This window comes from Lissotriton helveticus, chromosome 9, assembly GCF_964261635.1.
Source record: "Lissotriton helveticus chromosome 9, aLisHel1.1, whole genome shotgun sequence".
In the NCBI taxonomy this organism is placed as follows: Eukaryota; Metazoa; Chordata; class Amphibia; order Caudata; family Salamandridae; genus Lissotriton; species Lissotriton helveticus.
This window is the reverse complement of record NC_136070.1, coordinates 441,106,579-441,121,776: the sequence shown is the minus strand read 5'-3', so window position 1 is coordinate 441,121,776 and position 15,198 is coordinate 441,106,579. Positions and strand designations below refer to the sequence as shown.

The 15,198-nt window shown below is 44.2% G+C and overlaps 1 protein-coding gene across 6 annotated transcripts in view; it reads right to left on the bottom strand.

Moving 5' to 3' along the window:
* The window catches only part of KLC1 (kinesin light chain 1), a 406,453-nt gene that overhangs the window by 170,279 nt on the left and 220,976 nt on the right, over positions 1 to 15,198 (bottom strand). For all 6 annotated transcript variants that reach the window (XM_078660245.1, XM_078660243.1, XM_078660246.1 and 3 more), the window contains exons 8-9: positions 4,896 to 5,069; positions 4,184 to 4,283 (exon numbers count right to left, since the gene is read on the bottom strand). In XM_078660245.1, coding sequence (XP_078516371.1) covers positions 4,184 to 4,283; positions 4,896 to 5,069 — 274 coding nt within the window. The remainder of the gene's footprint in view (positions 1 to 4,183; positions 4,284 to 4,895; positions 5,070 to 15,198) is intronic.

Sequence of the window (15,198 nt, the reverse complement as noted above, 5' to 3'; positions counted from 1 at the left end):
GTGGTGGAATTTGCACGCCTTAGATCAGTGGGCGGTACCCACCTGCACCCAACACTTTAAAGAAGTTAGAAGATTCATTGTGAATTAACTTTGAACTTTTCTACTTTGTGTTTTCATATATTTTACTGAATGTAAACCTCCCATAAGGGTAAGATGTGGTTTGTAGTAGTGGTCGGGGAAGAAGATTCCTGTAGCTCCAGTCTGTGGAAATATTATAGCAGTTTCCCTGATGTGGAGGTTGGGAACTAGGTCACTGGACTTTCTGCGACGAATGGTTATTGGGCCTTTTCTCCGAACATTTGTGGCTGAAAAACTTTGCAAAACCCAATATATCTTGTGTCATTGTCTCATGGCAAACACTAGGGATAGCTGTCATGGTCAATAGTCACCTCCATTTCCCAATTATAAATGGGTGCTCTATTGAAAAGTGCTCTGTTAATGACTTCGCAGTAAAACATACAAAACTGAAAATGAGTAAAAAAAGCAGCCACCAAAGACATGAAAACCATTGACATGGTTAAAGTAATGGAGTGGCATAAAATGAGCCCCTGGGATAAAATGCAGCCCCTCTTGAGTAGAAACATCAGTCATAAAAACATATATACTGAAACTTATGCACTGAAAAAAACCTCACAGATATTTTGAAAAAGGGGTATGGTTCTCAAAGAAATGACCAGTGGGCAGAAACTACTATTGATAACATGAGGAAAAACTGATGCCAGTGAGCGTAAGTGTTTGTGGATTCATACAACCAATGGAATAATATTTGTCCCTTAACATAAGCAGACTACAAAAGTGTTGAGAAAGTATTAAAAAGATAAAAGACTGCAATGTACAAACATGATAATCTGGATTTAGAACAAATGTGGAATATGGTCACAATGAAATGCTTGGGCATCTCCTTCACTATCCTATACCTGAATAAGATAATACTTTTGGAAATATTTAAAAACAAAATTGAGAGATGGTTGAACTTCATTTGCATGACTGGTTGACTAGATACATATGTTATAATCATCATTGACTATCTCTCACCTCACTATACCTAGTAAAAAGTGAATATAATCGAGTCTAGTTCTTTTCTTGGGCAGGGATACAGGAAAATCTTTGCATAAAATTACAGAATCAAAAAGAAAATCCAATATAGCAGGAGGTATTTAGACTGAACAGATTATGAAACTGGCTTTAGTCTTCGACCTCCCAAAAGAAAAATGGCTGACTCTAGTACAACTACTAAGTAAACTTTATCTGCTAAAAGCCTGCTCGGCCATGAACATGTTCGATGGGGGGGTTTCTTGCTCACCACTGTACACCCCCACAAGGTATTTGAAGCAGTTTTGAAGAAAATACCCCACTCAAGATTTAAAGGATCAATACATTATCTAGAGAAGAGAACATTTTTTTTGTTTTTTTTTAAATCAACAGGATGTTGTGTGGCGTTTTATTCATGCCCTTATATAGGTACAATTCACATTGCCCTTATATAGGCATAGAAATCAAGCCCTTATTTAGGCATAGCCCATGCTACCCAAATATAGGCATGGCTACTTCCACCCGTACCAAACGTCACAACGACTTCTTGGAAAACCAGCTTAAGCAGTCAGAGACTTCCCCTTGCTTGAATATTGATTTGTCCAAGAACTCAGTTACTTTACAAAGACCAACTATTCCCTAGGGGTTCTTTCCTGACGTTCATATGCCCCACTTTACGTCTAACTATGGCATTCCTAAACACCTTCAAGGTATAAATATACCTTCACTTGCTCTAGCAAGATACGGTGGTTTGGAGCAGTTTGAATACCTACTTGCCCGTCGCAGCTCGCTACAGCAAGTGCCGAAGGAAGCCAACTCTCCAGCTGACGCACTGATCAGGAAGCTCCCCTTCTCCTGCTGATAATCCAGCTCCAGTGTTTCCGGCTCCCCTTGCGGGTGTTGGGAACTCGAGTCCCGAGACAGAGATACCAGACCTCCTTCATTCTAACAAGGTATGCAGCTGATTAGAACCCAGAGAAACCTTTGGTAGATTCTTGGCAAGAACTAAACCTATGCTACACAATACTTACTTCTTCCCTTGTACTAGACTTAGGTTAAGTACATTGGGGTAGGCGTATTTTAGAAGCACCAGTTAAGTATTTTAGTCAATGTTATTTATGTATGTATTTTTATATGGCTTAGAAACCATACAATGATCTTACAATATTATTTCATATTACTGTTTACGCTGAACGCATTTTACTTTGCAGTCTGCATAACGATTGTAGCAGTTCACCCCTCTTGCATGAGAAAGAAGACTGTTAAATAAACCCTTTTTATTGAAAACGCCTGTCTCACTATTTCTCTGCAACTCTGTAGAAACGAAGCATGCACGATTGAGTGAAATACTTATCTATTGTTTCCGCGACTCAGAGATATATTCTTATTCTTTGGAAACAAAGTTGTCATGTTTATGCGGTTGTCAGAAACTAATCCCTTCTTGTTTATTCGAGAAAGTTTCTAGTGACCTCTGAGTTAGCTGGCACACACACAATTAAGTTTAGTATATTCGATAGAGACCTAGTTGGCTTCAGGCCTACGTCAAATCTATAGACTATATTATTCCAATGCGCAGAACCTATTGAGAATATAGGAACTACACTACAAGGAAAGGTTCTTGATATGTTGATTGGATCATAGCCCGAGGACTCAACTTTTAGGCAAATCCTAGACTGGCACAAAAGCTACTCAAGTGCCTCTCTTTAGCACAAGATGGCATAGCTGACAAATAATCGCAAAGTCTTTTGCAAACTAATCCTCAAATCAAATCCTTGCTCAGATCGATTCCACAAAAACACTTCCCTGGAAAACATACTATTCGCAACAAGAAAACAATACCATAACACCTCTGCTGTTACAAACTACTCAAAAGCATAAGAGATACACAAACAACCTTAATTACCGCAAAAAAAATTAAAAAGCCTCAACATCAACCTTTTTGTTGATATATGTTCAAATACACAGGCTAGAGACTTCAAAGTCTTAAGGTCAGTCATTATTTCACACAAATACATATACACATATACACACATATACATATACACACACACACACATATATATATATATATATATATATATATATATATATATATATATATATATATTAGTATTACTTTGGAAAAGAATGTGTGTTCTCTGTGGATATTCAAATGGTCTTGTTTTTATCCATTAAGTTATAGTCCATGTCAGTATGTACAGTATGTACAGTATGTATTCAACCTTTCAAAGCAGCTTTCAGCTAACAAAATATATGTTTGTAGCCTTCATTATGTCAAAAGTATCATCATTAATGTCTAGCACTACAAAGGGTATACCTACGTAGTCATTTTATCTTGAGTCAGATGCATCAGAAGAGTTCAGAATTCATCAAGCATCAAACAAGTCTACCCTAAAACATTGTAAACACAGGATACCAAATGCAATTCAAATAGTTCCAACTCCACATACGTATGTGGCCATAAGCAGTTTAAATGGCTCCATACCTACCACTACTCAAATTCTATGATCATCTTCTGGGAGAAGAGCTCAATAAGTATTTCTCTGAAATATTCTTCATAGCAGAACCACATCTCTTATGTACTGGACCATTCTTCAGATCCTACAGCCACCTTCTTCTGCGCTGCAAAACTGTCGCCCTCCCCCTAATGGAGTTTCATGTATCCCCTGCAGTGGAGTGGCGGGAGGCAGTACTTCCGCAATAAAGCTTCTGGAACCTTTTGGCTCCAGCCTCTGGGGCTCCTCAAGCTGGGGTATGAGACTGAAAATTTAAGCAATATAAAGGCAAGTGTTTCCATGGTAAAAATTAATTGTGGCCTAGCTAAGGTTTACCAAAACAGCACAGAGTTTTTGACAGGTTTTGGGTCTGGAAACCTTTTACAAATTCCACAAATATCAATAAAAAAAATTAGAAGCAAAAAGAAGCAACTTCATCAAGAAGAATCCTTTCTGCTGGTCTCCTCCATGTCAGCATGTCTCTGCGCGTTGGGTTTTATGGTTAAAATATCTTATTTGGATGCAGAAAATTACATTTTATACATTTCAACCACAAAATGAATTATGTTAATGGATTTGTAATTGACTGCATAATCTGAGACACCTATCAAAAAATACAATAATGCTTCAAAGTCAAAAACACGCATTTTAATTACCATCAACAGAGCCAAACTCTCTTTCATGTGCACGAGTTAGAATCTCTTTGTATAATGTTTCTGCTTGCTTGAATTTCCCTTGTTTCAAATAGCAGGATGCCTAGAATAGAAAACACAGTCAATGCAGAGATGGCCAATACAACTAAGAGAAATAATATAAATAACCCCAAGCAAAGACTGATAATCAGCAGTGCCACATAATGGCAGCTTCATTTTCACCACAGTCTCATACATCGGAATACAGTCCCTTGATCAAAGGGCAGAGAAAGAGAATATCAAAGACTTGCTTTTATGCGACCCTTAAAACTCTAGTTGTAAAAGTTATAGGTTTCCATTAGCCACTTTATGACATAATTTATGATGAAAGGCTTGGGTGGCCATGCCAGCATTCAGAGACACACACATATGCACATCAATGTGAAATGCGTAGCTCACTAAGACATCTTGTCAGCTCTACGTGTGCCTTACATGTCCTGAATAAAAACAAGAATGGTATGTCTAGATACTATAAGGTTAATTGGGGATCGTGCAGCACAGCCGAAATTCAAACCACAAGCAAAGAAAGGAGGTGGAGGAGAAAAAGACGGCAGAGAACACAAAATAAAGGTGCTTAATTAGTATGCAATCATACAGTAACGTTTTTTTTGTTTCATCCCCAAGTGCAGCAGAATGTCACACATAGCAAAAATAACTTTTTGTTCTGAAAACTTACCAGATTATTTTTGGTTTTTGCCACGTTTGGATCATCTGGCCCAAGTTTGGTTTGGTAAATCTCGAGTGCCCGCTGATAGTAATATTCAACTTCTTCATACTTGCCCTGGTTTTGGCACAGTAATGCCAGGTTATTTAACTGCTTAGCAACATCTGGGTGGTCCTTGCCCAGCACCTAGGAAAGGAAGGCTGAAATATTAGGGCATGACCCAAACAGCACACACTTTTTCAGAAAACAATAATAAAATCCATAGTCACTGTAACTGTGTTAATCGTAGTACATTGACACTCTCTCTAGCTATCAACATGTTTGTACAGTGAACCCTAGTAGAAATGGAAATTGCATCTCTTTGCGGTTTGACCAAAGCTCTGTGTGCCCGCTACCATGCACGTGGATGTGCATCATAAAAAGTCACGCCACATTGTCCTAGGTAAGAACATACCCATATCACTTTGATTTAAGGAGCCAATACGTGTTTTGTTGAAATATACGGATGGAGTGTGTTGATAATCGAAAAGAGCCTACAGAAAACGAGTAAAAAATGTGTCAGGAAGATAATGTTATCCTACGTAAACATCATCTTACCTCGGTTTTCAACATGAGAGTAATTTGACAGCTAAGGTAAAGAGGAAAGGGGAGAGGAGAAGCCGCATTGGGTAGCAAGGCCTAGGTAAGTAGGTTCGTGACAACCTCCTGAACAAATTGAGCATGGCTTTGAGGAAAAGCCTCACAAGTGTATTGCTCGAAGAAAGCAAATAGAGCAGCTGATGGAGCTGTCTATATAGCTTGTTTAGTAACATGACTGAAGAATACTAATGAGTCAATTAACTTTGGCAGAGGGTGACTGAACTCTGGATGGAAGGTCTATCCCTTCTAGGGCGCAGTTGTTGGGAATGCAGGGTTTAATCTGAAGATGGTGGTCTTAGATGCACTTCAGCCTGACTGGATGCCATGGTAAATAAGAAAGAGGACTCATTGAGCTAAAACGTAGCTTACATCTACTGTGACCTAGGAAACCCAACTCAGCCATCCGTCCTTCTGTGGGCGGCAAATTGTGTACCATTAATTTGGGCAATACTAGCGTATGTTATTTATAGTACTAAAAACAGAGAACGTTTGGTATAAAGTGTTATTTTAAACCAGCACCGCCAAACCAAAAACGGTGTGTCTTTTAGCCATGTTGTACAGCAGCATGGCTGCTGTTCAGCATGGATAAAAGTTAGTGGCGTAGAGGGGATGTAGAGTGAAGTGAGGTAGAGGTGCGTGGGGTAGAGTGTAGCCTGGAGTGGCGTATAACAGAGTGGAGAGGCATACAGTGTAGTAGAGCAGTGCAGATTACGTTTCCCTAGAACATATTGGTGTACAGTGACAGAGGGAGAGGCATAGATGTGGCATAGAGTGACACACTGTGCATTGGCGTAGAGTGGCAGAGAACAGTAGAGTGGTGTAGAGTGGCACAGAGTAGAGTAAACTTGTAAACTTGGGGATTTATAGAGCGCAATTGTTGCCCGAGGGCGTCCAAGCGCTGGGATAACCATGACCTACAGAGAACATGTGGGCGGAACAGCAGTTAGTGGACAGATGTGAATAAGTAAGTCTTTAGTTGCTTGTGGAACACAGTGAGGTTCGGAGTGGTTCTGAGATGGAGTGGCAGAGTGTTCGAAGTCTTGGATGCGTTATAAGTGAATGTCCTTCCGCCGGCTCTAGATCTTTTTATTCTTGGAACCACGGCCAAGAGAGTCTGACTGGAGCGAAGACTTCGATTTGGGGTATAGTGGGTGACCAAATCACGGGCGATGATAGGTCCCATGTCCCAGAAGGCTTGATGGGCTATGCATAGTGCCTTAAACAGAACTCTCTGCCGAACCGGTAGCCAGTGAAGGCTAGTCAGTCCGGTCCTCACGGAGTGTCTACGAGGGATTTTGAGTAGAAGGCGAGCTGCGCAGTTCTGTACAGTCTGTAGCCTACGAAGGGTGTATTCTGGTGCGCCCAGATAAAGTACGTTGTTAAAATCAAGGCGTGAAAGAATGAGACCTTGAATGGCTGCCTGTTTGGCTTCCATAGGAAGGAGGGGAAACATTTTATTTAGCACTCTCATGATGCCAAAACAGGTGGCTGAAAGTTTTGTGGCTTGGACATTGAAGGATAGAGAGCTGTCCAGCCACACTCCGAGGCTCTTGATGGTGTTTTATGGGGTTGGGGGAGGTCCTAGGCATGGGGGCCATAGGGAGGGGGGAAGGGCCGGCTCTGAAGGTCCCAAGAGCATCTGCTCAGTTTTGTCTCCGTTCAGTTTCAGGGATGATGACGACATCCAGTTCCTCACTTCCTCCAGACATTCTCTAAGCCCGCCTGGCGCAGTTCAGGATGCCTCCTGCGCCAGTGAGACCACCAGCTGCGTGTTGTCCGCGTATGAGATGATCTTGACTCCAAATGGGCGGACGACACTAGCCAGCGGTCTCATATATAGGTTGAATAGAGCAGGGCTTAGAGAGGAGCCCTGAGGAACTCCACAATTTAGAGGTCTGCTGGAGGAGACGGATTCGCCATCAAAAACCCTGAAGGATCTGTTCTCCAGGAAGGATTTAAACCATGCCCAGGCTTTATCCTTAATCCCCACACAGGACAGGCGGCTCAGTAAGGTGTCATGACTGACCGTGTCAAATGCCGCACTTAGATCAAGGAGGATCACTGCCACTGATCCTCCCTGATCCAAGATTTTTCTCATTTCCTCTATGACCATGAGGAGGGCGGTCTCAGTCCCGTGCTTAGGTCTGAAGCCCGTCTGAGTAGGATCCAGTATATGATGGTCTTCTAGAAAATTCACTAACTGTTGGTTCACATATTTCTCCAGAACCTTGCTCAACCAAGGGAGCAGGGAAATAGGGCGATAGTTAGCCAAGTCAGACGGGTTCAGATTGGGTTTCTTGATCAGTGACCTGACCATGGCTTGATTCCAGACGGTTGGAACAGTGCTAGCGGAGATGGAAGTGTTTAGTACCTCTCTGATGACGGGCAAGGTGGTGTGGGATACTGCCATTAGGATGTCAGGAGGGGCAGGGTCGGCCGGAGAACCTGATTTGACACTGAGTGCTAGTGACTCCAGGGTGAAAAGATTTAGTGGGGGAAAACGGGTTAAGCTGTGTGGAGTGGGGGGGTGTGGCGGGCTGGGGAGGATATTAGGTTGATTGGATGAGCTAATGTTTGGGGAAGAAAAAGCTGAGTAGATTTTGTTAATTTTCTGATAAAAAAATTCGGCAGTGTCATTGCATTGGGTGACAGACTTCTCAACCTGCACCGCAGGGGATGGGTTCGTTAACTTTTTAATGATCTGGAAGATCTCTCTGGGTTTGGATTTAGCCTTCAAGATTTTGTCGGCGAAGTAAGTCGACTGAGCTGCTTTTATTTGTGTTTCATACTCATTAATGGTTTCACGGTACCGGGTTTTGTTGTCCGCCGATTTATCTAGACGCCAGCGTCTTTCCGCCCTTCTACAGAGACGCTTTTTGTCCCTAAGAGACTGAGAATACCAAGGGGCGGTTATGTGGGGCCGCTTCAATACAGTCTTGCTCATTGGGAGAGTGGAGTCAAGAGTGTGAGTAATCCAGTTGATATAGGCCTGATTTGCTAGGGCAGGATCCTCCTGTATCTCTGGTTGTGAGCTGGCAAGTTTGATGCACCACTTGTCAACCTCAAGGCGCGGCCAAGCTCGCCCGAGTTTGGTGGTGGGGGCAGGTGGAGAGATTTTAAGCGTGGTCCATTTGAAGGGGATTAAAAAGTGGTCAGTCCAGGGCAAGGAAATGCCTGGGTCCACTGTGATATCAGGACAGTTCGAAAAAATTGGATCCAGTAAGTGGCCTTTTACATGAGTAGGGGAGGGGACAAGTTGGGTGAGTTGTAGGGCTGCTAGATCCTCTAGTAAGATGGCAGCTGTGTGGTCCGAGGGGGGAGTCAAAATGGAAGTTCAAGTCCCCTAACACGGTGAAGTTGGAAGAGGTACTGACTCTATTGGCCACATTAGGAGGCAGTGTTTCAAGGAACTGCTTCGGGAGGCCGGGCGGGCGATAGATAAGTGTGCCCGAAAAGCAGATGTTGGGAGAGAGGTTGATGTTAAAACCAATGCTCTCGCAGTCCGAGATGGTCTCAGAAGAGACTCGACAGTGATATTGTTCCTTATGGATAATAGCAAGGCCTCCTCCTCTCCCTTTTGGCCGGTCTTGCCGTGTGATTTGGTAGCCAGTGGGGAGGGCTTCTACTATCGCCGGGTTAGAATCACTGGTGAGCCAGGTTTCCGTAAGGAACAATATATCCGGGGTATATTCCTCTATCAATAAGGCCATTTCAGCGCTATGCTTGGGCAGTGAGCGGCAGTTTAGTAGGAACATATAGAATTCATGTGTAGTTGTTGTGCCCGGGTTAAATTTGAGAGGTGCAGAACAGGTAGGGCAGGTTGATGGTAGGTCCATGGCTTGAAAGGAGTGCCGAGAGCAAGTGTTGGCGGGGGGCCTTAATTTATACAGGGTTGCCGGCGTGTAGCATCTGCGTGATGACGGCTGGGATGCAGGGGGGGTGGCCCAGGGCCCGGACTCGGCGCGGACGAGCCTTTGGCGCGCAATCGTCGCGCCCGCTGCGCTCGTCCGCTGCGCTTCCTGTGCATGCACATCTTTGTAGGCTGGGAATCTGCAAAAGGGGCGTGGCCTCGGAGTGGGCGTGTCCTGCTCCGGGCAGGGAGAATGGCGTTTCCAAAAGTGTCTGATTTCTATCCTTCCCAGCGCTCGTTTGGCCGTGGGTACAGGTGCCTGCACACAGCAGTCGTGTGACAGGTAGCAGAGGTGAGTGCGATAAAAATTAAAATTTTCAGTTTTCAAAAGTAGTAAGTGATTCCATGGCATAGAGTACACTGTCAGAGTGGGGTGGCATACAGGAGGGTGGAGTAGAGTGGTGTGGAGTAGAGTGGTGTGAAGTAGAGTGGTGAGAAGTAGAATGGCATAGAGTAGAGTGGCGTAGAATAGTATGTCGTAGAGTGGCAGTGGCGCAGAGTAGAGTAGAGTGGCGCAGAGTAGAGTGGCGCAGAGTAGAGTGGCGCAGAGTAGAGTGGGATGGAGTAGAGTGGTGTGGAGTAAAGTAGAGTGGCATGGGTTAGAGTACAGTGGGATCCAGTAAGAGTAGAGTAGACTGGTGAAGAGAGGAATGGAGTAGCATACAATAACGTAGTGGTGTGGCATACAGTAGAGTGGTGTGGTGTAGTGTGGAGTGGTGTAGAGTGGCACAGAGTAGAGTCCCACTTTGTGTGGTGGAAAGGCATAAAGTGGAGTGGTGTAGAGTCAAGTTGCACAGAATGGCATGGGGTGGAGAGGTGGAGAGTGGAATGGAGCAGCACAGAGTGGAATTGAGTGGCAAAAAAGTGGAATGGAGTGGCAAAAAAGTGGAATGGAGAGGCACAGAGTGGTGTGGTATGTGCCATAGAGTAGAGTGGACTGGAGTTGCATATATTAAAACGGTGTAGCGTGGCACTGGGTGTGGTGGCGTGGCATAGAGTAGAATGGAGCAGAGAAGAGTGGTGTAGGGTCAAGTAGCGTACAGTAGTACAGTTGTGGATGTAAGTAACTAAAGCAGCAATAGAGACGGCAGATAGGGCAAAAGCAAAATAAATAAGAAGCTGTAGGCCTGTGTTAAAAGTAGGAAAGCACATTGCACATCCAGGAATAATACTGAAATGCTAATAAAATAAAACAAATAGTGTGTCACAAAAAGACGAGAAAGAATACATACACTTGGTTCATGCTCCAAGGAGGAACTAAAACGAGAAAGGAAGGGAAGACTACAGAAGCTTAGCAACTGAACGTTTGCAAATGAGGGTGACAACCAAAACAACTAATGGTATGCTGTGGAAAGGTTTACATGTAGCTGATTCCCGGGGAGTTCTGCACAGCACACATGTAGCATGCAGCTGCCTAGGAAACACACCAGTATTTGCAACTAGTGAAGTACAAAACAACGGTACATCAGATATGCATCTAGAAGAGGGGGAAGGGTATGGTATATTGTGTGCTTGCATAGCATTGCACTATATAGGCAATTAAAAGTAGAAACATGTAGATACCTTGGGATGGTCAGCAATAATGCCAGGGACAGACAGAGAGCTTTACGTTTATGATGTGCCATGGGGGTACTTCCTGAGGCTACGCTTATGGAGGCAATACCAATAGATACATAACATCGATATCAATGAAATCATCATCACAGATGATAAGATGGGCCTGAATGGGACCTTCTTAAGACTGCGCGTCAACATTCATTAATAAGCCAACACAATAGCTGCAAAAACTGGAAGAGCACAGGAGCCCTTCTGTGGGAGGCGTCCGCGTACGAACATGACAAAAACCCTTAGGTACCATTGCAGAGAGATCACCAAATGTCAGCTACTTACCACCTACCCAACTTTTTTTTTCTCACAACACATGTTATTGTTGACAGACACAATAGACCCAGGTGGCACCAGGGCAGTCTTTGTAAACATATCATAGCGATGGTAAAGATATCAACTTTTACAATATACATTTGTCGCAGAAGGGAATGTGCAAAAAAATCAATTCAATGCATATAAACATTATTAACTAAAAACATCAGTGTCACAGAGTCCATTCGTATATTGTCGTACAAAGTCTTCAATCGTAACATGTGAGTACAGATGAAAACAAGTTACTTACCTGTAACTACGGTTATCCAGTATTGGTATCTTTCATAGATTCACATGCCTGAATCATTCCCCGTCATCGAGGCGGGAGTCCCACGGTAAAAATATATACAATAGCAGTGCCTAAACATTTCTTGTAGTAGGCTGGAAAAGCCTAAAGGCCTAACTAGGCCCAAAACTTAGCAGCCTATCTACATCATTATGTAAAAAGACCTGAAATAGTAGCCTCAGACAATCAGCTGTCCTCACCCTATAGAACCTTCCTAGCTCAGGCAGTTCTCCTCAGATTTTCCCAGCACAAGTGAGAATAAGTATCCATAAAACAGAACTGCCGTGCCGGGGAGGAGGGTGGGTGCATGTGAATCTATGAAAGATACCAATACTGGATAACCGTAGTTACAGGTAAGTAACTTGTTTTCTTATCCAGTATTGGGGTATGTTTCATAGATTCACATGCCTGAATCAGAGTAGCAAGCAGTGACATCATGTCTGTCGTTAGAGGAAGGTGGGAGACAAAATAAATCATGTACACCCCACACAACCAGGAAGGTAATAGAGCACAAACTTGTTAACATAACATATGCATCAAAACCTTCATAAGTACATTACATATAGGACAGCGTTTGAAAATGCTAAAACATCATAATGAAAAACATATGCTTAAAAACAGTCAAATGAAGAAGAAAAGACTATAAAAAGAGTCTAACCTTAGTGAAGAAGATGCTGCAGCACCGCATCTCCAACTGCTGTATCATCATAAACTGCCGATTGCAGACAGTAGTGCTTGGTAAAAGTGTGCACACTTTTCCACGTAGCTGCTCGGCAAATGTTCTCCAGCGAAAAGTGCCGTTGACGCGGACATTGTTCTGGTGGAATGCGCTTTGACCTTTCTTGTTAAAGGTTTGTTAGCTTTGTCATGACAGAAGATAATCGAAGAAGACAACCATCTAGCTATAGTTGCCTTTGTTACAGCTTGACCCAAGGTGGCTCGACCATAAGCAACAAAAAGCTGAATAGATTTGCGGATGTCCTTTGTTTTTTGAAGATAAAACTTCAGGCACCGTTTCACATCCAGAGAATGTAAAACCTTCTCCGCCGGAGTTTTAGGATCCGGGAAAAAAGTCTTGAGCTTGACCGGTTGATTGATGGGGAATTGAGTCGGTACTTTTGGAATGAATCTTGGGTTGGTTCTAAGCGTCACAAAGTCTTTAGAGAATTGTAAGAAAGGCTGTGCAATAGTGAAGGCCTGTATCTCACTGACTCTGCGGGCTGAAGTGAGAGCCAGTAAGATAGCCACTTTCCAAGTTAGAAACTTTAGCTCTGCCTTGTGAATAGGTTCAAAAGGTCTTTTTAGAAGTTGAGCGATACAAAAGGGGATGATGGATGGAGCATTTGAACAAATCAAACACTCACCCCCAGTCAACTGATCTGTGTTTAATCCATCACCATTCTTTAGTTCACTCAGCCACCCCATTTCAGACATGGCCATATGCAAATCAGTCTGACCCTGCGCCTCGTGGGAACAGTCCACCCGAACTGCCAAGCCATGTCTTCCCTGGACCGGAAACAAGCATCCTGGGACCGGTTTCGGATTCATAATCCTCATCAGCCAGGCTATCTTGAATCCAGTGGCCAAGTGAACAAGGGACTCACGTCTGAGCATACCCTGCCACACTTAGGGCGAACAAAGCGATAATATAGCATATAGCCATGTCAGAACTGGGGTAGCAGAGTGGGCTAAAGAACGGTGATGGATTAAACCCAGATCTTTTGACTGGGTGTGAGTGTTTGATTGATTCAGATGCTCCGTCCATCACCACCCCCTTTTGTACCGCTTTTGGCCACCATAAGTGTGGCAGGGTATGCTCAGACGTGAGTCCCTTGCTCACTTTGCCACTGGATGCAAGCAAGCCGGGCTGAAGACGGCTGGAATGCCAGAAACCGGTCCTCGGAAGCTTGTTTCCGGTCCAGGGAAGACATGGCTTAGCAGTTCGGGCTGGACTGTTCCCATGAGGCACAGGGTCAGACTGATTTGCATATAGCCAGGTCAGAACTGGGGTGGCAGAGTGGGCCAAAGAACGGTGATGGATTAAACCCAGATCTTTTGACTGGTGTGAGTGTTTGATTGATTCAGATGCTCCGTCCATCACCACCCCCTTTTGGACCGCTTTTGGCCACCATAAGTGTGGCAGGGTATGCTCAGACGTGAGTCCCTTGCTCACTTTGCCACTGGATGCAAGCAAGCCGGGCTGAAGACGGCTGGAATGCCAGAAACCAGTCCTCGGAAGCTTGTTTCCGGTCCAGGGAAGACATGGCTTGGCAGTTCGGGCTGGACTGTTCCCATGAGGCACAGGGTCAGACTGGTTTGCATATAGCCATGTCAGAACTGGGGTGGCAGAGTGGGCCAAAGAACGGTGATGGATTAAACCCAGATCTTTTGACTGGTGTGAGTGTTTGATTGATTCAGATGCTCCGTCCATCACCACCCCCTTTTGTACCGCTTTTTAGAAGTTGAGACAGAACAATATTAAGATCCCACTCAGGAGGAGGAGGACGAACTGGTGGAAAAGCTCGGAATAGCCCCTTAAGGAATTGTTTGATCAAAGATGATGAACATAAGGATGGTTTGTTGGAACTCTTCCTGAACCTGGTTATCGCCGCTAGATGCACCTTAATGGGCGACAAAACTAGTCCAGCCCTAGCTAAAGACAGTAGATAAGGAAGGATGGCTTCAGGAGGAGCTTGAAGTGGATGAACATTATTTTCTCCACACCATGAACAGAATCGTTTCCACTTAAAACAATATGTCTTGATGGTACTTTGCGCACTGGCCTGTGATAAGATCGCCCTGCAGTCTGAGGAGATGTTAAGATCCTTGAACTTTAGGAAGTCAGGAGCCAAGCGTGCAAGTGCAGTGATTGAGGATCCAGGTGTTGGATCTGGCCTCTCTCTCTTGTTAACATTGACACTGTTGGTTTGAGACGAAGTGGAGGCTGCTGAGAGAGCAGAAGGAGCTCCTGAAACCAAAACTGCCTTGGCCAACGGGGAGCAATGAGGATGAGAGTGCAATGTTCCCTCTTCATCTTTTGCAGTACTTTCGGAATGAGCGGAATCGGAGGATAAGCGTACGCAAATATTCCGGACCATCTCATCAAAAGGGCATTTCCCCTTGACCCCTGTTGAGGAAACCTGCTGGCATGAAACAGGCATTTGCTGTTCTGCTGCGTGGCGAACAAATCCACCTTTGGTGTTCCCCATGTTTGAAAGATCCTCTCTACTTGATGTTGTTCGAGCTCCCATTCGTGACAGCCAGTGAAAGCTCTGCTGAGGTTGTCGGCTAGAGATTTCTGGACGCCTTGCACATGTTCTGCTCTGAGGGATATGCCGTAGCGTAGGGCCCATTCCCACATCTCTTGAGCCTCCAGCGACAGGGTGAGAGATTTTGTTCCTCCCTGTTTGTTGATATAGTACATGCTGGTGGTATTGTCCGTACGCACCAGCACAGACGAATTCGCAATCCTTGGAAGGAAGGCTTGCAGGGACAGAAAAATGGCCCTCAGCTCTAGGCTGTTGATGTGTTTCTGCCGGTACTGACGAGACCATCGTCCC